Source organism: Saccostrea cucullata, unplaced genomic scaffold, assembly GCF_032062105.1.
Source record: "Saccostrea cucullata isolate Sc308-1 unplaced genomic scaffold, CSIRO_AGI_Scuc_v1 ctg105, whole genome shotgun sequence".
NCBI classification, from domain to species: Eukaryota; Metazoa; Mollusca; class Bivalvia; order Ostreida; family Ostreidae; genus Saccostrea; species Saccostrea cuccullata.
In genome coordinates this window covers 1,256,367-1,280,497 of record NW_026919155.1, presented here as the reverse complement: position 1 = coordinate 1,280,497, position 24,131 = coordinate 1,256,367, and the positions used below count along the sequence as shown (strand labels likewise).

The window sequence follows — 24,131 nt, the reverse complement described above, 5'->3', positions numbered from 1 at the left end:
CTTCCTCATCTACTCAGATAAATCTATAGATGACTTGCACAGTATGCATGTAATTTTTGTCCATTTGTATAGGCTTTTAATGAGCTGGATTATAAAGCCCCTTTTAATTTGTTTTAATTCCTATAAATTACACCTATATATTAAGACCAGTATCAAATACTTGTGAATCAAGAGAGAAAGTCTTGGTTCTCAATCTCATAAAAAGGCTGCAGGCCAAGTGAATTCAGTCTAAATTTAAATTCCTCCAGGTATCAATTTAACATTATGTTTGTGGCTGTGGCAGTTTTTCTTTGTACTTAACACTGTGAAATCAATTATTTTAGTGAGGGTTTAATTTTGGTTGTTCTTTAGGTTAATGGAGAGACACATGGATTTATGACTACCACAAAATGTTTAAAATTTCACATGCATTATTTACTACTTAACATTTTCCAACCATGAAATCAAATCCCCACAAACCAATGTTTTTTTTTTCCTCATTAAACCTCCAAAATTTGACCCCCACATAAATATGTGATTTTACAGTATAAATGTACTTTCATATTATTTTTGGAATTCTAAAATTGTTGCCAATCTTTGACTGCAAATATCAGATGAGTTCCTGTGTATTTTAAGTTGCATACAGTATACACATATATATACATGTATATATCTCATATATATATATATACATGTATATATATATATATATATATATATATATATATATATATTTTTTTAAACATTTTTATTGTCATTAGTAAATAATTTAAGTAGAAATATAATAAATAGAACTTAATTTGTTTTAATTGCCTAAGTGGAAATTAATGCTAAAAGACAATCTAAAAAAAAAGATTTTAAAAATAATGCCTCAAAATAAGCTTGACTAAGACTCTAGAATTGTAACATCAGTAAGATTAATGTAACGGTACATGGAATATTAAATGTTATATGTTTTACCCTAAAGCAGTACAAAAATAGAAAATTTAAAATAATATCCAATTCTATCACAGCATATGCAATATTGACTTGAGACTTGAAATATTGCAAATTTATCACAGTCTTATAAATATCAATTTAATCCACAAAAACAGTCTAACAAATGGCAACTTCAGAGTACATAACATGTATATATAAAAAATAACAGTGGTTATATATCTTCTAGGAGACAGGTCCAAAAAGAATCAACTAACGAGGATTCACTTTCTTACATCTAACAGAGAAAAAGATACAGTTAAGACATAAAACAAGAGGCCTATGGCCCTTAATGGTCATCTAAAAATAATACAGCTCTGTAAAAATCTATAGAAGTATAAAACAAAATAAACTGCCAAAAAGCTATGTTACCAAAAACTGAAAGAAATAGGAAGGTCAGAGATCAGCAAAATAGAATATAACATTGGAAACCCAAGGCAGTATCCCGTATGCATATTGATAATCATATGCGAGATGGGCCTAGAGTTTCTGAAGATGACTAGACTAGTATTCAGTAACAATTGTTCAAGCAGATCCATCCTCTTGTCTGTACTTGCCCCCATTTCATCTCTACATGTTTTTTAACATATAACAATCTTGATTCAACCTTTATACTATTGCACAAACACTTGATTTCTTGTTTTGCTGTCCCTGTGGTCTGTTGCTCCTTTTAGTCACACCAGTGTACACATCCTTGGAAAGTCTGATTAATCTCTGAGACACTTCACTTACAAACACAGAGAGTCTGTCCTTGGATTCAGTAGAGTAGTCAGGCAACTGGAGCAGCATGATTCTCCCATCCTCACACCCCACAATTATCAGCCCCTTCATGGAGACGTCTAAATTGATCGGAATGCTGTGCACGGGAAACACACTCAGAATTTCTTTTTCCTTGATGCTCCCCACTTTAAGTAACCCTCCCCGAATATTAAGCCACACAGCAACCTGACCATTAGGCATCATCTTGGGAGCAGTGGCTTTGGTTTTGACATTTTTCTTCATTACCTCCTTTTCTTCTATATCAAACTGGTGTATATGTTTAAGTGTTGTCAAGTCGTACAAATTCAAAGCTCTGTCAATCCCATAACGCCCAGCAAAATCGAGACTCAGAAAAGACTGGGGCATTGGGTTTGTTTTCTCTTTTTTGATAATTTTTCTGATTTTTGTGTCCAAGATGATGAGATATTGCATATCACCTTCAACCTGTTCTGACAGAAATAAGTACCCACTATCTCCTATTGGCTGTATTCTAGATGGGTTCACACCCGGTACGGTGAAAAGTTCCTCACCAGAGTGGACGTTTACCAGCAATAAATCACAGGCTCCTACATCTTCACCTTTCTGATTTCTAGAAACTAAAATTTCGTCATCAGAATGTGTCATTTCCAGAATGATTTCCCCAATATTTACATAATTCATTCTAATGGAATGAAGTTTCTCTCCCGTTTTCATGTCCCAGAAACTGAATGTCGAGTCATTTTCAACCTGAGTTTTCACCAACACCCTCGAATTGGAACATTTGTAGTGTTTCACCTCAAGACTGCTCAGTGGAAGAGAACATACCATATGTCCAGTCGCAGTGTCCCAAATTTTAATAACACTCTCCCCATGGTATTCCCGCAAAATGGCATGAGCTCCATCGGGAGAAACCACGGGTCTCATAAAGTGATACAGGTCAGATATACTCATCTTGACACGCCCATTTACCAGATCCACAACGGACACATCATTAGCACGGTGTCCCCTTACTACTGCTAATTCACCTGTCTTGCACACATCAATATACCTTGGACTTGTCTTCATTGTCAAAGGTTGAAACTTTGAGTTACTTGCTTCCATGGCATTCAAATTCCACACCTGAACTGAATTGTTCCTTTTTGAGGTAGTTACTGCCAGACTTCTGGCAGTGTTGATGATTATGAAGCTCAGCTTTGACTTGTAGGCCTCTATGCTTGCTTTAATTCTACCTTTTGTAACATCCCACAATATAAGGTGACCTTCATATCCAATAAGGAAAGCCTTGTCATCAGGTAGTAAAATTCCAAACATATCTAAAACACGATGTTCTGGTTTGAGAGCATTTGGAATTTTGAATTCTTTGTGAAGTTTGTTTGATTTGTAATTCCAGGAGAAAAATCCCTCGTCTGTTCTCAGAATGAGGAAGTTACCACTGGAAGACATCATGGCTTCTTGAATTTTTTGACCGTCTGGTGACCTGATTTCACTGAGGATCTGACCCACACTGCCATCATCCTTGTTTGTGTTGACCATGTGAACCTGACCTGTATCTCCAAACAGAACAAAGGCCTCATTAGTTGTAGGGGAGAGACAGAGGGAAACAGGAGGACCAGCCACTTCCAGTCTGGTGAGCTCAGCCAAATTCTTCACACCATACATAACGTAAGTAGTTGTGGATTTCAAATGAAATACTACAAGCTTTTCATCTGGAGATATAACCATGTCGTCTGCAGAAATACCAAAGTTGTGTTCATGCTGACCAGTCTCTGAGCTAAAGACGTCTGCAGAGTGACCTTTGTGAAGACTAAATATCCTCTGGTCAGTCAGGCCATATTGGAGAGAATCAGCCATTGCCACAGCAGGGTAATTTTTCCCAAGAATCATTGATTTCTTGACCTCTGATGTCTGTATGTTCACTACGATGAAAGGGTGTACTGTTTTTTGATATGTTGATGAAAAATACACCACATTGTCACTGCTTTTGGAGCCCATAATGTTCAATTTGCATGTATCTGGATTAAAAATTTGAAGTTCACATTCTAATTCTCCAATGGTCAAATCCCAGAAAAACACAAGGTTCTTTTCTGCTAAGGCAACAAGATGTTTACCATCTGTAGATACTGCTATGTGTGTGTTCCCATATGGAAGTTTTTGATTCTCAAGCTTGTACACCAAGGCTTCACTTGGGACATTGTAACACATCATGAAAGGAAGGGGCTTCTCTTGTTCTTCTGAAACTTTCAAACATTCTGTCACTAGTGTTTTTTCAGGGCTGGATCTTTTCTCAGTCAAATAAGACAGCATGTGCCCACAAACTTCAAATGCCAAGGAATCTGGGTACCTCTGCAGGCTGGACTGACAAGACTTCAACACTTTTTCTAAGACACTGGACTTACCAGCTTTAGTATATATAAAGTCACTCAGAACTTGTATCACTGAAGTAGCCTTGATTTTTGCAAATACAAAATGGTAATTGTACAAACAAATGTTATTTAATTCTTCTTCTCTGTTTGCTTTTGCTAAGTGGAATGGCAATTTGTTCAGTTTTCTTTTGTTAAACCTGATTTGTGTATTTCCATCTTGATCTGTATAGATAAATTTGATTGGTTGATTAGCTATTTTCCTGTCTGCTGCAGAATCAGCTGAAGAAAGGCTATACTTCTTGACTTGTTCTGCAGTGTATTTGAATGGTTTTGGCACATTGTACCATTTTCCGAGAAAATAATCTGCCAGATTGGAATGAATCTCAGCAGCAAAGACTGGATTTTTTAGATAGCGTTCCTGACTGGCTTCGATAAATTGTCTGTGATACCAGAAAGCTACCCTGGTCTCGTCCACTTCTTTGTCCACAATGTACTTCTGTACATCATATTTTAGTCTCATCCACAGCAGGGAGGGGATTCTTCTGATAGGAGGAAGCTGAAATTTGAAGACTTCTGTCAGCAGCGTGTCGTCTATTGACATGACATCCTCAAACTCCAGTTCGCTCAAACCTGACAATGACGCAGTCAGGTAAGCAAAGGACCTCTCCACAAACATCCTTCCATGCTTGTTCTCCAAATGTCCAAGTAATGAGGATATACTTTCTTGTAAAGTTGTTTGTAGGACACATTTATCAATTGGGGTATATGACTTCCACACCAGAATATTCTCAAAGACTAGTTTTACAAAAAGAGGGAGACTACAAACTTGAAAAGCTTTGTGGACAACATCAAACTGTTCTAATGTCAGTGTTCTATTGCTTCCTTCTAACCAAACCTTTAGAATCTGAAATCCCAGATCTTCCCCCAAAACTGGAACAATGGTGAAACTTTTAGGATGAAACAGTGCTTTCAAATTAGTAACGATTTCTACAGTCTCAATGTAAGAAGACAAGACGATCCGGACATTAGATTTGAGTGTCCTGGGCAGCCATCTGAGTTTGTATGCAGCGTGATCTTCAGTGAGCTGATCAAGTGAGTCCAGGAGAATGACTAAGGGTCTGTCCGAGTTGTATTCTTCCAAGAGTCCTTGAAATAGAATCACCAATTCATCAAACTCTTCTGGAACATTCTCAGCCCTTCCTGACACGTTGTACAGAATTTGGCTGCAGAGACTGCGCAGCAGACGACGAAGGTTACTGCTGTCTGGGGACGTTCCCAGGAACCTCAGAATCACCACTGCCTCTTTATGGTACTCAAATGGCACCTACAAGTAGCAAAGAGTTAAAAGCTTCAGAAGTTATATTCTAAAGGATAACAATACCGTTTATTCAGTGAGATTGTGTAAAGCCAAATTAAATGCTTAAATGTGCTGAAAAAGTCTTGTACATTTTTTGCTCTTATAAAATTCTTTCAACTTACATCAGTACAAGAGCCTATAGAAGATTCACACATTAATATATTTATTTTATTTTATTTGCTTTCAATGTTTCCTACCCTTCTAGCAGCCTCTGCTATGATGGATGTTTTTCCACTGCCTGAAGGACCGTAGATTGTGAAGGGTTCTTTTTCTCCTTCTCTTAAATAGCTGGAAATTTTGTCTAGGATTTCCTGTCGACCGTGGAACATGGCACATCTCTCTTTAGCCATGGTCAGGTGTTGTAATACCTACAGAATTATACCAGTATACTTTCATGCACTTTTTCCTTATACTTATTATTCATTGTCATAATGCTTTTCATTATTTCACACACTGTCTAACAGTGATGCAGACATTAAGTAAATTTCTTATGATCAAAGGTCAAATTCAAAAAAAAAAATTTAAAAAGTGTATTGCCAGCAGTAATAATAAAAATTACTACAATGTACACAGATTTTGGGTCAATGTTGGTCTCTTTCAGAGTGCAGAGAGAACAAAACTATAATCCACAACCATGTACTATTCAAAGTATCCAATACACTTTTCAATTCTGTCTGAATTTACTTCATTCAATTACCTCAATGTACAGATTGTCTTTAGACAGTTCACTTTCCATGGATATAGATTTGTCGAGCAGACTTTTTATGCCACCATAAAACTGCTCAGCAAAATGTTTGAGGTATCCTTTGTGGTCCTCTCTGTTAATACCCTCCTTGTCACTCCACTTCACTAGGGACCTAAAAAAGTTCATGTTCTAATTCAAACAAATTCTATTTTGTTTTAAAAAGATTTATAAATTTTCAAGATGGTATTTACCCAGTACCGGTACATGTACAAGGTAATTGAATTTTTTTATACCTCTTTACTTTCAATCTCAAAATTTTTTTTCTATAATCTCTCGGTTACAGTGATTTGTTAAATATTGTGTATTTCATTGTTTGAGTCTGAATATTTTTTTATCAAGTACACAATTTTTTTTTACAGAATACCAGTAAATCAGGCCAAATTTTTCAATTGTTCTTTACAATGATTACTTTCATGACTTTCCTTACAAAGACAAGGGAGGCCAGAGTACACAGTACACCTTTGTATCTTGTCTTTGCTGACTACAGTATACCTTTGTATCTTGTCTTTGCTGACTACAGTATACCTTTGTATCTTGTCTTTGCTGACTACAGTATACCTTTATATCTTGTCTTTATTTACTACAGTATACCTTTGTATCTTGTCTTTGCTGACTACAGTATACCTTTGTATTCTTTGCTGACTACAGTATACCTTTGTATCTTGTCTTTGCTGACTACGTATACCTTTGTATCTTGTCTTTGCTGACTACAGTATACCTTTGTATCTTGTCTTTGCTGACTACAGTATACCTTTGTATCTTGTCTTTGCTGACTACAGTTTACCTTTGTATCTTGTCTTTGCTGACTACAGTATACCTTTGTATCTTGTCTTTGCTGACTACAGTATACCTTTGTATCTTGTCTTTGCTGACTACAGTATACCTTTGTATCTTGTCTTTACTATCACTGTTTACCTTTGTATCTTGTCTTTACTGACTACAGTATACCTTTGTATCTTGTGTTTTCTGACTACAGTATACCTTTGTATCTTGTCTTTGCTGACTACAGTATACCTTTGTATCTTGTCTTTGCTGACTACAGTATACCTTTGTATCTTGTGTTTTCTGACTACAGTATACCTTTGTATCTTGTCTTTGCTGACTACAGTATACCTTTGTATCTTGTGTTTTCTGACTACAGTATACCTTTGTATCTTGTCTTTGCTGACTACAGTATACCTTTGTATCTTGTCTTTGCTGACTACAGTATACCTTTGTATCTTGTCTTTACTGACACTGTATACCTTTGTATCTTGTCTTTGCTGACTACTGTATATCATTGTATATTGTCTTTGATGACTACTCTATAACTTTTTATCTTGTCCTTTATGACTACAGTATATCTTTGTATCTTGTCTTTGCTGACTACTATATATCTTTGTATCTTGTGTTTGATGACTACTGTATACCTTTGTATCTTGTCTTTGCTAACTACAGTATACCTTTGTATCTTGTCTTTGCTGACTACAGTATACCTTTGTATCTTGTCTTTGCTGACTACAGTATACCTTTGTATCTTGTCTTTGTTGACACAGTATACCTTTGTATCTTGTCTTTGCTGACTACAGTATACCTTTGTATCTTGTCTTTGCTGACTACAGTATACCTTTGTATCTTGTCTTTGCTGACTACAGTATACCTTTGTATCTTGTCTTTGCTGACTACAGTATACCTTTGTATCTTGTCTTTGCTGACTACAGTATACCTTTGTATCTTGTCTTTGCTGACTACAGTATACCTTTATATCTTGTCTTTATTTACTACAGTATACCTTTGTATCTTGTCTTTGCTGACTATAGTATACCTTTGTATCTTGTGTTTTCTGACTACAGTATACCTTTGTATCTTGTCTTTGCTGATTACAGTATACCTTTGTATCTTGTCTTTGCTGACTACAGTATACCTTTGTATCTTGTCTTTGCTGACTACAGTATACCTTTGTATCTTGTCTTTGCTGACTGCAGTATACCTTTGTATCTTGTCTTTGCTGATTACAGTATACCTTTGTATTTTGTCTTTGCTGACTACAGTATACCTTTGTATCTTGTCTTGGCTGACTACAGTATACCTTTGTATCTTGTCTTTACTGACACTGTATACCTTTGTATCTTGTCTTTGCTGACTACTGTATATCATTGTATATTGTCTTTGATGACTACTGTATACCTTTGTATCTTGTCCTTTATGACTACAGTATATCTTTGTATCTTGTCTTTGCTGACTAATATATATCTTTGTATCTTGTGTTTGATGACTACTGTATACCTTTGTATCTTGTCTTTGCTGACTACAGTATACCTTTGTATCTTGTCTTTGCTGACTACAGTTTACCTTTGTATCTTGTCTTTGCTGACTACAGTATACCTTTTTATTATATACCTAATGTGTATCACCCAATTTTACTGTTGAATTTACGCTATTGAGTGATGTCGTGATCCGATTTTCTGGATCACCAACATGTTGTTTTCTGAATCCATATCACCACTCTCTGAAAGTGATGACGTAGTACGCAGAAATATGACGTTATTTTTCTTGTGCGTTAAAAAGTCCCTTGTTATTATGCTTTGTTTTATGGATAAATGATATGCAATTGATCTCTAAAGTTTTCTTTTGCTATATTTTGCTAGTTATGAGGGGGTATATAATAAATTTATCATTATAACAGTAACTTGATCTGAAGAGCCGTATCACGTCTCGTTGACAGGCACGGATCATCAGATCGTTAGATCGTTAGATCTGATGATCTGCGCCTGTCAACTCGAAGTGATACTACCCTTCGATCAAGTTACTGTTATAATAATATATATGTATCTTGTCTTTGCTGACTACAGTATACTGTCTTTGCTGACTACTATATATCTTTGTATCTTGTCCTTGATGACTACAGTATACCTTTGTATCTTGTCTTGGCTGACACTGTATACCTTTGTATCTTGTCTTTACTGACTACAGTTTACCTTTGTATCTTGTCTTTACTGACTATAGTATACCTTTGTATCTTGTCTTTGCTGACGACCCTCGGTAGCTTGTCCTCCCTGAGTTGGTTCAGTAGCTTCTGTGCCTCCTGGTTTACAGTACTTCCAGTCATATCAATGTACCTCCAAGCTTTAGAGTGACCCAGATTCTTATCAATGTCCTCGATGATCCTAACAAAACACAGGCAGTGGTCGACGGGATTTCCAGGAGACTTCAAGATTCCCTGCTCTATCTCCTCTTCTGTCACTATTTCAGAAACAATGTACCATACATCTTAATACAAGTACATGTAATCTACTGTAAACCAAGTATTATACACGTGCGATAAATATGGCACTCAGGGTTCCGGCAGTGAATGTAACCTCTGCCATGACACAAGGATATGTCACTAAGATCTCATTCAAAGGACCAACCAGTTGTTCAATTTCCCATGTTATTATTAGAGTTATTTGCCCTTTTTTGAGTACCGATCCCGAAGGTTCAATAAGTAATCACGGAAGAATTTTAGTGTTCTAGAAGCAGTTGAAGTTTTATTACAAACATTCAGAAAAAATATATAAACGAATGGAAAATCTAAAAATATTTGTCTAAAACGATTAAAATGTCAATAAATTTTTCAGCTTGTGTTATTATTGTTCATTTATTGTCACAGACGAGTTAGAGATAGCCTGGTTAATTATGACTAATTATGGCCCAGTCCTGCTCCGTCCCAACCATTTATAATAATTGCCCTTTGGCTTATTTAAAAAATTTTCACATTAGCATGTCTAAATTCGTGGAATAAGGAGCCTGATCCTAACGTTGCAGGTTTGAGATCTTGTAAAGCATCAATTACCCAATTAGCACGAGGTATTTTTACACTTAGGAGTTTTAAACCAACTTAATATCTCCTCGATTTTACCGATTTTCATTCGAGCATCGTGAATAATGCATAAGAAGTATACTCATGGTAACATTTTACCTACATTAGGTGCGGATATAAGATTTTAAATAGACGCAATTCACAGAATGTCTTAAATAATACATAAGCAGTACTCACGGTAGCATTTTACCTAGTTTATGAGCGGGTATGAAATTTTGATGCAAAAAATAAAATACTTGTGGAAATAAAAAAAATATGACCACTTGTTCGCGGAAATATAATCGCGGATTAGTTGTTTTTGAAAATAAAAAATGACGCGTATAATAATTGGTTTACAGTATACATTTTACTGTGTTATTTTTAAATCATAATTGATTGATATTGTAAAGGGCTTCATATTGTGACCATTACATGGCACTCAGGGTCATTGGGCAGTGAATGATCTTTTTTGTGCCAACACCTGCCATGACACAAGGCCTTTGTCACTAAGATCTCATTCAAAGGACCAACAACTTTCACTTCAAAGTGGCCAGAGCATATTGAAGGAACAGTTGCTGCCTATATTTTTCGTTGACTTAGGTCAGTTGTGGCCAAGATATGAACTTACAACCTTCCGATCACAGAGCGAGCACTCTACCAACTGAGCGACCATGATGTTTTAAATCATGAAAAGAACTCAAAACATATTATGTGACTGCAAACCTAATATATTCCCATCTAAGAATAACTTGCTACAAAGACCTGCAGACAGAGTTTAAACAACTGGATAACAAACTTGTTTGGGTTACTGCATTTGTCAATTTTATCAAAAGTTGTCCCTCTTTGCCAACTATTTAAAAAATTTTCACATTAGCACATTGTTGCCCGAGTGTGGATCAGTGGTTAGAGTGTCTGCTCTAAATTCGTGGAATAAGGAGCCTGATCCTAACGTTGCAGGTTTGAATCCACTGTGGGACATGGAGACTTGTTCTACAGGCCGGTGTTACGAGGGATGATAAATAACAAAAAACATCAGAAGCATTTTGCATATAAACATTCAGAAGCATAGTAGATATCAAAATATGTTAATGAAAGTAAATAAACATGTAACCTAGCTTATTCTTTAAGGAGAACATAGGAAACATATGTGCTCAGATTGAATGTTATGTACATAGATTTGAGAGAATTGGTAAAATGTTATGGGAAAAAATATTTACCTGACATGAAGTACTTGTGCTTTTCCTCTTCTGTCATTTTTCCTCCCTCAAGACAATGCTGACTGGCTTTCTGTAACTTCTCCCGCATTTCCTCTGCCACTCTTTCCCAGTTCCTCATTGCTTCAGGGTCCTATATAATATATAATTCAACAACATTAGCATTAGTTATATGGTAATTTTCTTTACAGCTTAATAGTATGTACCCCAAAGAAATAAATACAAGCTAATTCAGAGAATTTGTGTACCCCGCTTAGGGTAAGAAGATCATACAGCAAAACTCGGTTATAATGAAGTCGCTGGGACCTTTGAAATTACTTCGCTATATCCATAATTCGTTATATCCGTATAAGAAATTCATTAAGTTTACATAGAGGTAGATTTAAAATGACTTCGCTATATCCGTGATTTCTCAATATCCGTGTTCGTACTAAACGAGTTTTACTGTATGCAGTTCAGAGGGGGGGGGGGGGGGGGGGTAAATCGGAACCCCCCACCCCCCCCACCCCCCACCCCCCGAATTTATAGAATTATTAAATATATACATGTATATTGCATTAAATAAAAAATGCCAATATGTAAATAAAGACTTGATTGCTTATTCTTTATTATGTGTATAGAAGATTGAAAGCATGGGACAAAAAGTCCACTGACAACCTGTATTATATGTAATAACTCTCCACATGCCCCTGTGCTAAAAATAGTGCCAAAGACATTTAATACAATAAATACTTATAAAAGAAACGGGGCAGAAAACTTTGAGAGGGACGAGAGAGGCCCGAGGGAGTTTTGGTATAAATTTCATTGCAAAAGCTCAAAATCTTCTAGAGATATTGCTCGGAAACAAAAGTGTTACACACTGATGAAATGTATGAATTTATGACCTTGAACTTTGACCTTTTGCCCTAAAAATCAATAGGGGACCAAGTGTTAAAACAGACAGAATGTATGACCTTGACCTTCGACCTTTTGATCTCAAAATCAATAGATGTCTTTCACATTTACAAAAGTTATTCCCCTTTGTGGAGTCAATCTGGGTCAACCGACATAAGGCAGTTTTCCTTCTATAACCTTACCAATTTCATGGGTCAGTATCTTAGAAATGAAATCTATATGAATATGCTCACTATGTTTTTCATGTTGCCCCTTCTCTGGCAATACAGGTACAGATCGAAACTGTCCTATAACATTTGAAATTTAAAACTATTAACAGGTAACAAAGTGGGAAAAATTATCGTTACGCCGACAATGGGAGATAACTCTTAGAATGCAAAATTTGTCTATATGGTTCTTCTTTAGGCTATAGGGAGTTGCTATGCAAAATTTCATTGTGAAAGCTCAAAGGGTTCTCGAGATATCATGCGGAAATGAAAGCGTTACAGACAGACAGAAAGATGGACGGACGGACAGACCCAAATTAATATCCCCCACTTTCAGTGAAAGCGGGGGACACTAAAATTACTTAAGTTGTATTTTTCCATGATTTATAATTTTTTCTCATTTCAGACTTAAACAGAAATGTTTACCATCTAGAATCAAAAACATTAACATTTTTCCATAAACATATTGATTATAATTTACTGTAAAACCATTACTGTCACACCAAGAGCTAGGTTATAAGCTTTCAGTAGTGATAAGAAACAATCTTCATTAAAAAAAATAATTCAAGTGAGAAAAATGAGCAAAACATTGATATTTTTCTAGTCTATACAAATATTTTCTTTGAAAACAATGTTTTCCTTGTAAATCTAATAAAAAATTACTCCACAAAATAATCAATTAAATCAACATTTTCTGATACAGTGGAATCACTTAAAGTAGTGGGGACCAATTTCTGTGCATTGTTTTAATTTGACAGAACTCAAGGGGACGTAATTTTATCTATTTTCTTGTGCCTACAAAAGGAAATATGACTTAGTAACAAAGTTTATTAATTTGTGGAAGATGTTAATTTGTGATGAGGGGTAAAATACCAATAAATTCCACAAAAAATTGGGCTATCACAAAATCTGATGGTTCCACAGTACTGTAACTGATTCTGAAAAAACACAGAAATGATCTATTCTATATACTCATATAATGAACATGCATTATTGCTTTAAAACCATTACCTTAATATTTATTCATATCTTAATTTTGGGGCAGTTTTAAAAAGATGTACACTGTTAGTAAGTAAATCATGTAATAATGAATAATACAGGTAACCTTTATTTTGTAATTAGGGATGACACTGCTGATTTGCTGGAGGACAAATACAGGAGGAATGGAATTTGTGTCCTCCTTGTACCAGATATTAAATGAGGACAGGTCCTCTCCCATAGTCTTCAGAGCCCCCATCAGCTGATTAAACTCCTCCCCAGGTATAACTGTCTGCAAGGCCCGGTATCCATGTCGCTGATTCAGAAATGTCTGAAAATATTTTTACAAATAAGGCTATTTTTACTGTGTTAATTGATAAATCAGACTTACATGCTATATTATATTTTTTTCAATATTGACTTGAGTTATGAGATCATGAAAATTTCTTGTTTCTTGTGTCAGACTTTATTTCAGTAAAAAATATATTCACAGAAAAAAATGCTCAAGTTTTTATGCATAGTCATTTGTGTACTACAGCACATTGTTTGTTTGAATGTTTCCTTTTTTACCACAAAGTTTGGCCCTGTGGACAGATTTTGACAGTTAAGAACTTCAGCCAGACAAAGGGCAGAAGTAGAGTGGTCATCTGAGGCCTCTTCAGGAACCCCCCATCTCATGTCCACCACCTGTCAATCAAGACTTCTACAGTTAATCTGACACCTACACATACAGTTAAACTGCAACCTACAGATATTGTACAGAGGGAGATACTCACACCTGTCAATCAAGACTCTTACAGTTAAACTGAAACCTACAAATATTTTATGGAAGGAAATATTCCAATTGTATAAAGGGAGATAATCATACCTGTAAATTCAAGACTGCTACAGTTAAACTGAGACCTACACATATTGTATAAAGGGAGATGCCTGTGAAATCAAGACTGCTACAGTTAAACTGAGACCTACAAATATTTTATGGAAGGAAATATTCCAATTGTATAAAGGGAGATAATCATACCTGTAAATTCAAGACTTCTACAGTTAAACTGAGACCTACACATATTGTATAAAGGGAGATGCCTGTGAAATCAAGACTTCTACAGTTAAACTGAGACCTACACATATTGTATAAAGGGAGATGCCTGTGAAATCAAGACTGCTACAGTTAAACAGAGACCTACACATATTGTATAAAATGAGATACCTGTAAAATGAAGACTGCTACAGTTAAACAGGTCGGAGAGAATACTCGAAATCGAGTATTATCCGTGAAATCGCGTATAATACCCGATATTAGGGTATCGTTGAATCCGCGAAATCGGGTATAGGAGGTGTAATCACCTAATAAAACTTAAACAAGGGGATGGCGCATGTTGCCGAGTTAACTTTCATTTAGATACACATGTTTTCTAAAGGTATCACTAGCCAAGTAAGAATATGGGCGTCAAGATTAATGCGCTCAGGACAACAAATACCCGTGGAGATCAGTACATTTCATGATCTGCACACAAAAAGGCATTCGATTTGCTTTATATTTTTCATAATGTTGAAAGTATATGCATCTTCCTAATGTTCATTCCCAACACAACAGAATGGTAAAGTATCAGAATTTAGTTTATTAATGCCTCATCAACACGACAAACATGAACAATTTGTAAATAAATCAAATTGTACGGAAACACATTTCACACACAAGACATGATGCCATGTATAAACAAGGGATTGTCTATCGTATCTAATTATGCGTCATTAATTACTTTCACATTCATCTTGTGCATAAAATCAAATTTATTTATGAATGTATAAATAATGTAACGATAAAAATGTCTAAAATTTCGGCTAAAAAACCTCTTTCTCTTTTTTGAAAATCTTTTTTTTTATCATTCATACATATTTGCAGAATATGTCTTCGACATTTTAGCAGAGACAGTGATAGTTTCAGGAATACAGCTTATGAGAGAACATAACTTTCATCTTTAATTTCGCTAAGTCATCAATATTTTACCATTTCTTGGCGACTTCAAAAGAAAGGTTTCTGACCACCTCTGACAAAACAACATCAGCTGTGTTTATATGTGTCCAAGAGATCTCTCTTTGAATGTCACATAACTATTTATTTTTAATTGTAGTTTATTCATCAAATAAATATCATATAGGTAAACAAAAAGCAACCTGTTATTTTCTAACACAATATGAGACTACAAGTAAGTAGAATTCTTGTTTATTTTTTAACACATTTTTTTATTATAGGGGGTGTTAAGAAAGTTCGTTCCAGGATGAAATATTTTCAAAAATTTCAAAGTAGTGCTTAACTAAAGAGATGAATTTTCAAGTCTGACAAAATCACAAGAATGTGCTTTGGATTTATAGCAATTCATTTCTTGCAGGAAATTGTAGGATTTTTCTTCCATATGGCAGACCTGCCAAGTGACCCGCATTCGGTGGGTTACACCCGCAAAATTGACCTCTCACCCCCCACTCATAATGACCCGCGGTGTGTCATTGTTTTCACCCGCAAATCGATCATCCCAATTTTTTGACCCAATATTAATTAAACATGTTTGTCTCAACAAGAAAGATCTGAAAATTCATCCTAAAATTTCCGATTTGTGTTTTATAAATCAGGATATGAACATCTTGTTTATTCAATGCACACAGATTAGTATCTTTGTTTGCCGAGGTGTTAAAAAACTGTTAATTAGCCACAGGAAATCACTTCACGCTTGATCGCAGACTGACACAGCTGTACAGGTAATATGCCTGGAGCATTTAGGGGATTATATAACCATTTGAAGGGGTATATGCATGGTGAGCCACATAGATTTAAAGGTTAATTAAATATCATTTTATTAAAAACAGAAATTAATTAATTAAATACAATGATATGATAAACATTGGGATCGTTTTTTAAAAACGAAAGTAAAAAACGAAACTACAAAGCATAACTGATAACAGCTGATTTTATCAGCTCTCATATATTGAAATTATTGTTAAGTGTAGTGGTTAAAAGAAAATGATATTAAGATAAAGCAAAAGAGTCTAAAAATGAAGTATATTGAATTTCTCTCCCCCCCCCCAAAAAAAATGTAGTATTATACGGTGTGTTTCTTTGTTAAATGGCTATGACAAGCCTGAAGGAAATACCCACTTGTCAGTCACATCATGACTCTAACGATTTTAAGGTTTTGTTTGGGGTGTTAGGTATCTTTCATTATTTATTTTGTAGTATTTGATTCATTTAATTTATTTTTTGTGTGTTTTAAAATTAATAATGGAAAATTAGATGGCACATATTTCTTACCACCACCCCCTGCAGCAGCAATTTTTCAATATTAATCTTTCAATGTAATGTCAAATTACAATTTTCTGATTGTGTAATATGTTGAAAATTAATCATTGTAGAATCTAACAAATGTTTCCCTGAAACTTTTTAAATTTTTAAAACTTTGCAAAAATTCATTGAACTATTTTCTGAATCTTACTATCAATCTAAAAGTTTCTTATACAAGCAATTTTAGGTAACCTGTCCTAAGTAAAAAATTAAGTCTGCAATAAAATATTATAACATATACATGCATGTGTTTGACTGCTTGCATTGATGCCTAAAAATTAGGAAGCATTTTGTTACCAAACCCCAACGAAAATGTCTGTGACCCAACATTTCAATTCTGAATGTTGGGTCATGACCCCCCGCAGCATCAATTTTGGTTGGCAGGTCTGCATATGGAAATATATATATAACATCTTTTAAGCACCCGAATGATAGAAATGATGGTCATTTTGAGTGAGAATAAAGGATAATCTATTTTTGTTTCTTCATAGCTTATCTTGCATCAGACAAGCTGATGACCGTATAGGTATAAGAATGATAGATCACTTTTCAAAACAATTGGTTTGTCATTTTGAAAATTTTCACAAATTTGATAATTTTTGCATAGTATTTAAAAGGGTATTTTGACCTCTTTACTTAATATATGTCACAAATATGCGTCATCCCTACTTTTTCTGAACAGAAATCATCTGTTTTAATATATAGTCCTCCCCTTATTGATTCAACAAAGGACAGTTAAAACCTTATCAGTAGCAAGAATTGACTCTGTAAACATGAAACATCACAAATTGTAAATATCTTCTCATCGTATTTCTTTTCAAAAATAAAAGCAAAATGTGGAACGAACTTTCTTAACACCCTTTAGATGAGTATTAGGAATAGTTATTGCCATGAGTAATACGTATCATAGATAAAATAACTAAAATAAAACTGTGACATATTGTCTAGAACCAATCAGATAGTGCGTTGTATTAGCATATTTTTAATGAGGTAATAAATATATATATATAGAAGGTAAAGAAGGTAAAAAATATAGAAGGTAAAGAGGTAAAATTTACCCTGTCTTTCAAAAAGTATAATAAAGAAAGGAAGTGGCTACAATTTTTATGAAATTTTAATGTCCGATGAGGAATTATATTCCCAAAAAGTAAGACAAGAGTTTCCAAGGCAATTGAACACTCCATTATTTTAGTTTTTCATTAACATGTTCATAAACTATCAGAAATGTGAAAACTTGACTATGTTATTCATATTTCAATATGACTGTACCTCGATCTATATTAATTGAGAAATTCGATGTATTATAAGCTCATGAAAAGATGTACACATTGGACTTTTATTTATACCCCCCCCCCAAAAAAAGAAAATCCTGTACATATGACTTCTCGCTCTCAATTTTCACTCAAATGCATAAAATAAAGGTAAAATAGCATATCTTGCATCGATTAAAATGCAACCAAAAAATTTACGGTGTCTTTGAATAAAAATTTCCATGCTAAATTGACATAAAAAAAATATTACTCACCTTCAATAAGCTATTTTCAACCTGTTTTCCCGTGGGTATTTATTTAATCTTATTTTATTTTCTTCTTTATAATAAAAATTGAATATAATGGTATTCTATTATGGCAGAGATATACAATTATGACTCGCTTATACTGTACTCTCTAACTGTTAGGAATAATTCATATTTCACGTAAAAGGGACGCCATACATTTTTCAGTAAAAATACATAACACGGCGTTAGTTGTTTAATTTCTTTAAAGTTTCACATTTTGTGAATAGTGCACAAATTAGAAAATTAAGTATATGGAATACTTTAATGGGAAATAAAGACAAACGAAGTGTAGTTATTTGTTTTTAGAAATTATATTGAAAAATAATAACGCCATTGTGTCATCTTTGTTACCCCAGCAGTGTTTGTCGTGTGATTTTAAACTTATTTGACAACCGTATGAATTAGGTTTAATAAAAATAAATCCACAAGATACTGATGTACAAGTAAAAGTAACTGGCATAATGCGCCGTTCCTTTATTCTTTTGTTTTTAATGAAAGTTGCACAATACATATTGTATAATATCGGGTATTATACGCGATTTCACGGATAATACCCGATTTCGAGTATTCTCTCCGACCTGTTAAACTGAAACCTACACATATTGTATAAAGGGAGATATTCATTTACATATTCCTTAGATTGTTAACCATACTCTATATACCAGTCATAGATTTGTTATATTCATCTGCTCTGTAAAATTTCTTTTAACCGATGTAATTTTTTTCATAGTGAGTAGGATTTTGCAATTAGGCTATTCCAAGTTTTTTCTATGTTTAGCGTCTGCATGTGCCTTGGTTTTTGACACCCAATATAAAAAACAAACAAAATAAGGAGACCTGATATTGATTATTCTGGTTGAAATCTTTGAGTTATACCATTTCCTGTAATGATCTGTCTGTCTACAGTTTTTCATATTTGGTATATTTTGAGAATTTAGTACATGGATTTAGCTAAAGTATAGATCTAGAAAGGAGAAAAATTAATTTTTGAAATCAAATCCTTTGAAAGATGTAACTTTTATGACTATAAAGTCTGTGTTCTCTTTTTTGGTCTGTGTGTTTTTTTGCAAATAGGTAGGTAGGTTTTTGTAAGATGAGTGGATGCTAAACATAGAAAAAACTTGGAATGGCCTTATTTAACTTTAAACAATAAACAGGGACTTCTGGGATATGTGAATTACCTGAAATTCCAACCCATAGTTTTGTTTACAGTAGGACTGGAGTCTGGGATACACCTCCTCAATAAGAATATTTCTTTCTTCTCTTGTATCTGTTTAAAAATATCCATTAAAAATACACTGAATTTGATTCTTTACAAAGTGCAAAGTACTGTAAACGATAATGTTAATATAGCACTTTGATGAATATTTAAAGGAGCCTAAATTATTCATTGCTACATAAAGTTTTTGTTTGCCTGTTTTGAGTTAAGGATTAAGCTGATTCCTACATGTAATAGTAGCTAGAACCCGGTACTACGAATCACCGGAATGCCGGCCGTAATCACCGAAATGCCCCAAGAAATCACCGAAATGCCCCTTATTTTGTTATATATAAACAAAAAATTAATAAATATTGATGTTTTAAAAGGTTCTAGAGCCTAGATACCGAATAAAAATTTCATAATGTTGGCGTAAGTATTCTTATTTGACATGTTTGAAAAGAAAATTGTGCATGTAATAGTATCTAAGAAAGATGACTCTCACTGATTAAAGGCACGTGCCAAAATAGTCTTATTTTTAATTTTTCCCTTTCTTTTTCTTTTTGAATATATTTTAAACCACAAGTTATATTTTTCATATCAATTAAAATACTGTTTGTAATATTATATACGTATATTCTTGATTTCTAAAAACAGAGTACACAAGTGTAATTTTACTGGAAAATCCTATCCTTATATTAAGTTTTAAAGCAAATGGAACTTTTAAGATCTTTTTACGTTTAATTAAAAAAAAAAATATTTGCCATGTATGAATTTAATCAAATTTCATTTTTATCTGAATATGAAAATGGGAATTTTAATGCAACAATTTTTTAAAATCTTATATAATTATTAAAAGTTTGATTGGATCTCTCACTTCTCATCAGTACAGTAACAGATGCGTAAACGAGAATCAATGCTTGAATACTGTGATTGTCTCTTTGGAATTCTATTCAATTTGTATGAATGAATCCTATAGAATATATGATCATCTGGTGATTAGCAAAGAAAAGAACTGCAATGTTTAAGGAAAATAACAAAATTAATAAATTATAGTTTTGTTTCGTTTTTGTATTTATAAAATAACAATTTTTTTTTAAAGTTTCATAATTTTTTTACTTGTATCAATGATTATTTATTTGATTTATTGTGTTAAATATGTTAATTCGTTTTTTACTTGTATTAATGATTACTTAAAAAATTAAGACAAAATTATTTGATTTATTGTGTTAAATATGTTAATTCGTCTGAAACAAATGGATATCTGAAATTACGTTTACTGTGTATACACAGACTACTAATCTCATGGGTATTAATTAAGTAATAGTTTAAAACCTTTTTTTTCATTTTATGTTTGCATTTGTCTTTTGCAATTCTTACATCTCGGTCCTAATTTATTACGAAATTGGTGTACGGTACCCCCTCTCTCGTTTTGTTTGGTGAAACATTCACTTTATGGTCTGTAAAAGTAAATATATACAATAAAAGATAAATTTACTCAATGAATAATGGCAGGTATATATATTTTCCCCCAGCAGGCGTCTGCAGACAAATATAAATGGTCCAACCTGGTTCACAAAGCAAAAAGTTGGTAGAAAAGGAAGAAATGGCAAAAAAAAAAGTCACAGATATTTTTTTTAATCATACAGTTACAATCATTTGCCATCTAATTTTCTCCGAGAAATATCATAAGACATTATTATTTCTTAGATTTTAAACATCGTAGACTTCACTTCCTAGAAGTTCATCACCAAATACGAGTTATCGCCCTTTGAAGTACGATACGCTTCAAGCACAAAACATGAAAATAATTAATTTTACCATCAGTTATGCTTAACTGAAAAAATTAAGCATTAATTTTTATGAAAAACATCATGTAAAAACATATGTAAGGGCATCTCGGTGATTTTTAGGGGCATTTCGGAGATTTTTTGGGGCATTTCGGTGATTACGGGGCATTCCGGTAATTCGTGTTACGGTGTTACCCGCTAGAACCTGGTCCTACCTGTAAATGTAGAACTAATTCCTACCTGTAAATGTAGAACTAATTCCTACCTGTAAATGTAGAACTAATTCCTACCTGTAAATGTAGAACTGATTCCTACCTGTAAATGTAGAACTGATTCCTACCTGTAAATGTAGAACTGATTCCTACCTGTAAATGTAGAACTGATTCCTACCTGTAAATGTAGAACTAATTCCTACCTGTAAATGTAGAACTTATCTCTACATGTAAATGTAGAACTAATTCCTACCTGTAAATGTAGAACTAATTCCTACCTGTAAATGTAGAACCAGTTCCTACCTGTAAATGTAGAACTAATTCCTACCTGTAAATGTAGAACTGATTCCTACCTGTAAATGTAGAATTCCTACCTGTTAATGTAGAACCTACCTGTAAATGTAGAACTTATCTCTACATGTAAATGTAGAACTAATTCTAATTCCTACCTGTAAATGTAGAACTGATTCCTACCTGTAAATGTAGAACTAATTCCTACCTGTAAATGTAGAACTGATTCCTACCTGTAAATGTAGAACTGATTCCTACCTGTAAATGTAGAACTAATTCCTACCTGTAAATGTAGAACTGATTCCTACCTGTAAATGTAGAATTGTTAGATTCCTACCTGTTAATGTAGAACTGATTCCTACCTTGTAGTAGAATTGATTCCTACCTGTAAACATAAACTGAATCTTACCTGTAAATGTAGAACTGATGAAGATCCTGACAACCCTGGAGTTCAAGGTGGGAAGATGCTCTAAACATCCTCTTAGAACACTTTTCTTCAATTTATCTGACATTTTGTGCTGCAAATCATAAATTAAAAGATTAATTGTAATAAATCCATCCTTAAAATAATGTTTGATCACCCTCTCCACCGCAGGGTAAAATTATTATTTGGTCGGAAGTTCAAGGTAGGTGGGAAAAAAAATTTCTAGAAAAGGAGATGGGTGAACATGACGAGAGATAAGCCCATAGTGCAACAAACATGAAGGTGAAAAATTAAATCTCAATTTTATCAAAATTTTCCTTAATATTTCATCTAACATTAAAGTATACTTTATGTAAAATCTCTGCAAATTGCACAAATCTCATGAAAATTGAAGTTATTTGCCTACGAAATATGATACACACACAAAAGAGGACAAAACGAGTCATTTTTTCACACTATAACACTATTTTTCGTTATGAGTGGGTCTTCTCTCCATTTTTTTGAAAGTTAATCCTCAAAGTTTGCATAAAAACATGCATATTTTGGTCTCCAAAATTATGGAGCAATGACCCACTATACCTAACAAATATAAGTTTATGACATAACTTTTGTATCTTTTTGAGAAATACTTGAAGTCCCTTAAGTCAATGGGCATATCACAAACATGATTTAAATGCCACACTTTATCAAGACTTGTGTAGCGTAGTGGTTAGCGCGCTAGTCTCAATAGAGAATGAAACTCAGGATTTTTATTGTCAGGGTACGAACCCAATGGATACCACATAATTTTTCTTGATAAAAGAATAAATTTTAATGAAAAATTTTCCCCAGAACTTTTTGTTTATCATGATTTTACAAAAATCAATGATGAGAACTTTACTCTAAATACTAAAATAACAATTTGAATATGATTTTTATAAATATGAAGCTTGTGGGTTTTTTGCACGCTAAGTTCACCCATCTCCTTTCACTATATTTGTTGAAGGGATACTTACTTACAGCCCGTAACACTTTGGCGTTGATGGATAAGAGGAATTTTTAACAAAAAAAAAATACCGTGTCCTAGAAAGTAAAAATATGCTGTGGTTACTCTGCTGACGAACTTACCTCCTTCTGATCAGATTTTCGGATGTAACAGTTACAGTGTCAAAAATATTTTTGACATCGTCAATTTACTTTCCATTACATCAATGCAGAAATTAAATTGCATATAAAGAAAAACAGACACCAATTACAGCCATTAGAATAAGGATGTACAGTTTCAGCGTTAAAAACTTAAATTAATATTTTGGACAGGTGGTTTGTTTTGGTTGTTGATGTGGGGACTCTTTTGACCTCCTTTTTTGAAGAGCGTATGATCATAAGTACAGGAGCCAAGATGACACAGAGTTTCTTTTTCCGTGAAAATAAATTTAGAAGTTGGTGCAGTTCCCCTTTACTTGAACGCAATTTGCAAAAGGAAAAACATACAAAAATGAACAACCTCATGTCTCATGGCGCTATTAACATGTATAGGAAATAGCTCCACAAAGAAGCCCCAGATTGTTTCCCAATGAACATGATGAAAATAGGCTGCTTTGTAGAAGGATATGGAGATAACGAAGAGTATTCAATCTCAAAGTCCATAAAACAATACAAAATAAGAGCAGAACACCAGAGGTGTGATCAGGTGCCATGGAGGAGTGCCATGGAGGATAATCGGGAAATAACAAAAATCCCAGTGTATAAATAATGGACTAACAATTGGTATGAAAAACGTCAGTCAGCATTTGACTTAATGATAAATTGTATTTGCTGAGAAGGTCATTGTATCGTCATTGTATAGAACTTACATGTACGGTTTTAAACTGATATTCTTGTTTCATTCTCTCCTGATACGCATAAACCCTGGGTTTATGAGGAGAGTAGCGTATCAGAAACCCTTGGCTAGCGAAGATGCAACTTGCTTGTCAATAATTTACCTCGTTTCAGAAATTGTTCATATGTAGAGCATGCTCTTGCGTATCGAATCAACTGAGATATATATACTCCGTGTGCAGGTGATGAAGTTATATTGCT

General features: G+C 33.9%; 1 protein-coding gene across 1 annotated transcript; it reads right to left on the bottom strand.

The window, feature by feature from the left end:
• Positions 1-760: 760 nt before the first annotated feature.
• On the bottom strand, positions 761-23,331 carry LOC134281089 (NACHT and WD repeat domain-containing protein 2-like). The gene is made up of 10 exons (XM_062763558.1): positions 23,181-23,331; positions 22,059-22,167; positions 19,340-19,428; positions 13,837-13,953; positions 13,394-13,597; positions 11,192-11,321; positions 9,148-9,379; positions 6,110-6,269; positions 5,610-5,780; positions 761-5,379 (listed from the first exon to the last, which is right to left on the bottom strand). The coding sequence occupies exons 2-10, from the start codon at positions 22,159-22,161 to the stop codon at positions 1,564-1,566; spliced, it is 5,022 nt and encodes a 1,673-aa protein (XP_062619542.1). The 5' UTR covers positions 22,162-22,167; positions 23,181-23,331; the 3' UTR covers positions 761-1,563.
• Positions 23,332-24,131: the final 800 nt, after the last annotated feature.

Excerpts from the sequence above, each read along its gene's own strand:
- LOC134281089 (XM_062763558.1), bottom strand. The coding sequence starts at position 22,161 with ATGTCAGATAAATTGAAGAAAAGTGTTCTAAGAGGATGTTTAGAGCAT. Across the intron at positions 13,954-19,339 it reads ACTATGGGTTGGAATTTCAG|GTGGTGGACATGAGATGGGG; the intron begins GTAATTCACATA and ends CTTGATTGACAG. Across the intron at positions 11,322-13,393 it reads TCCCTAATTACAAAATAAAG|GACCCTGAAGCAATGAGGAA; the intron begins GTTACCTGTATT and ends TATATTATATAG.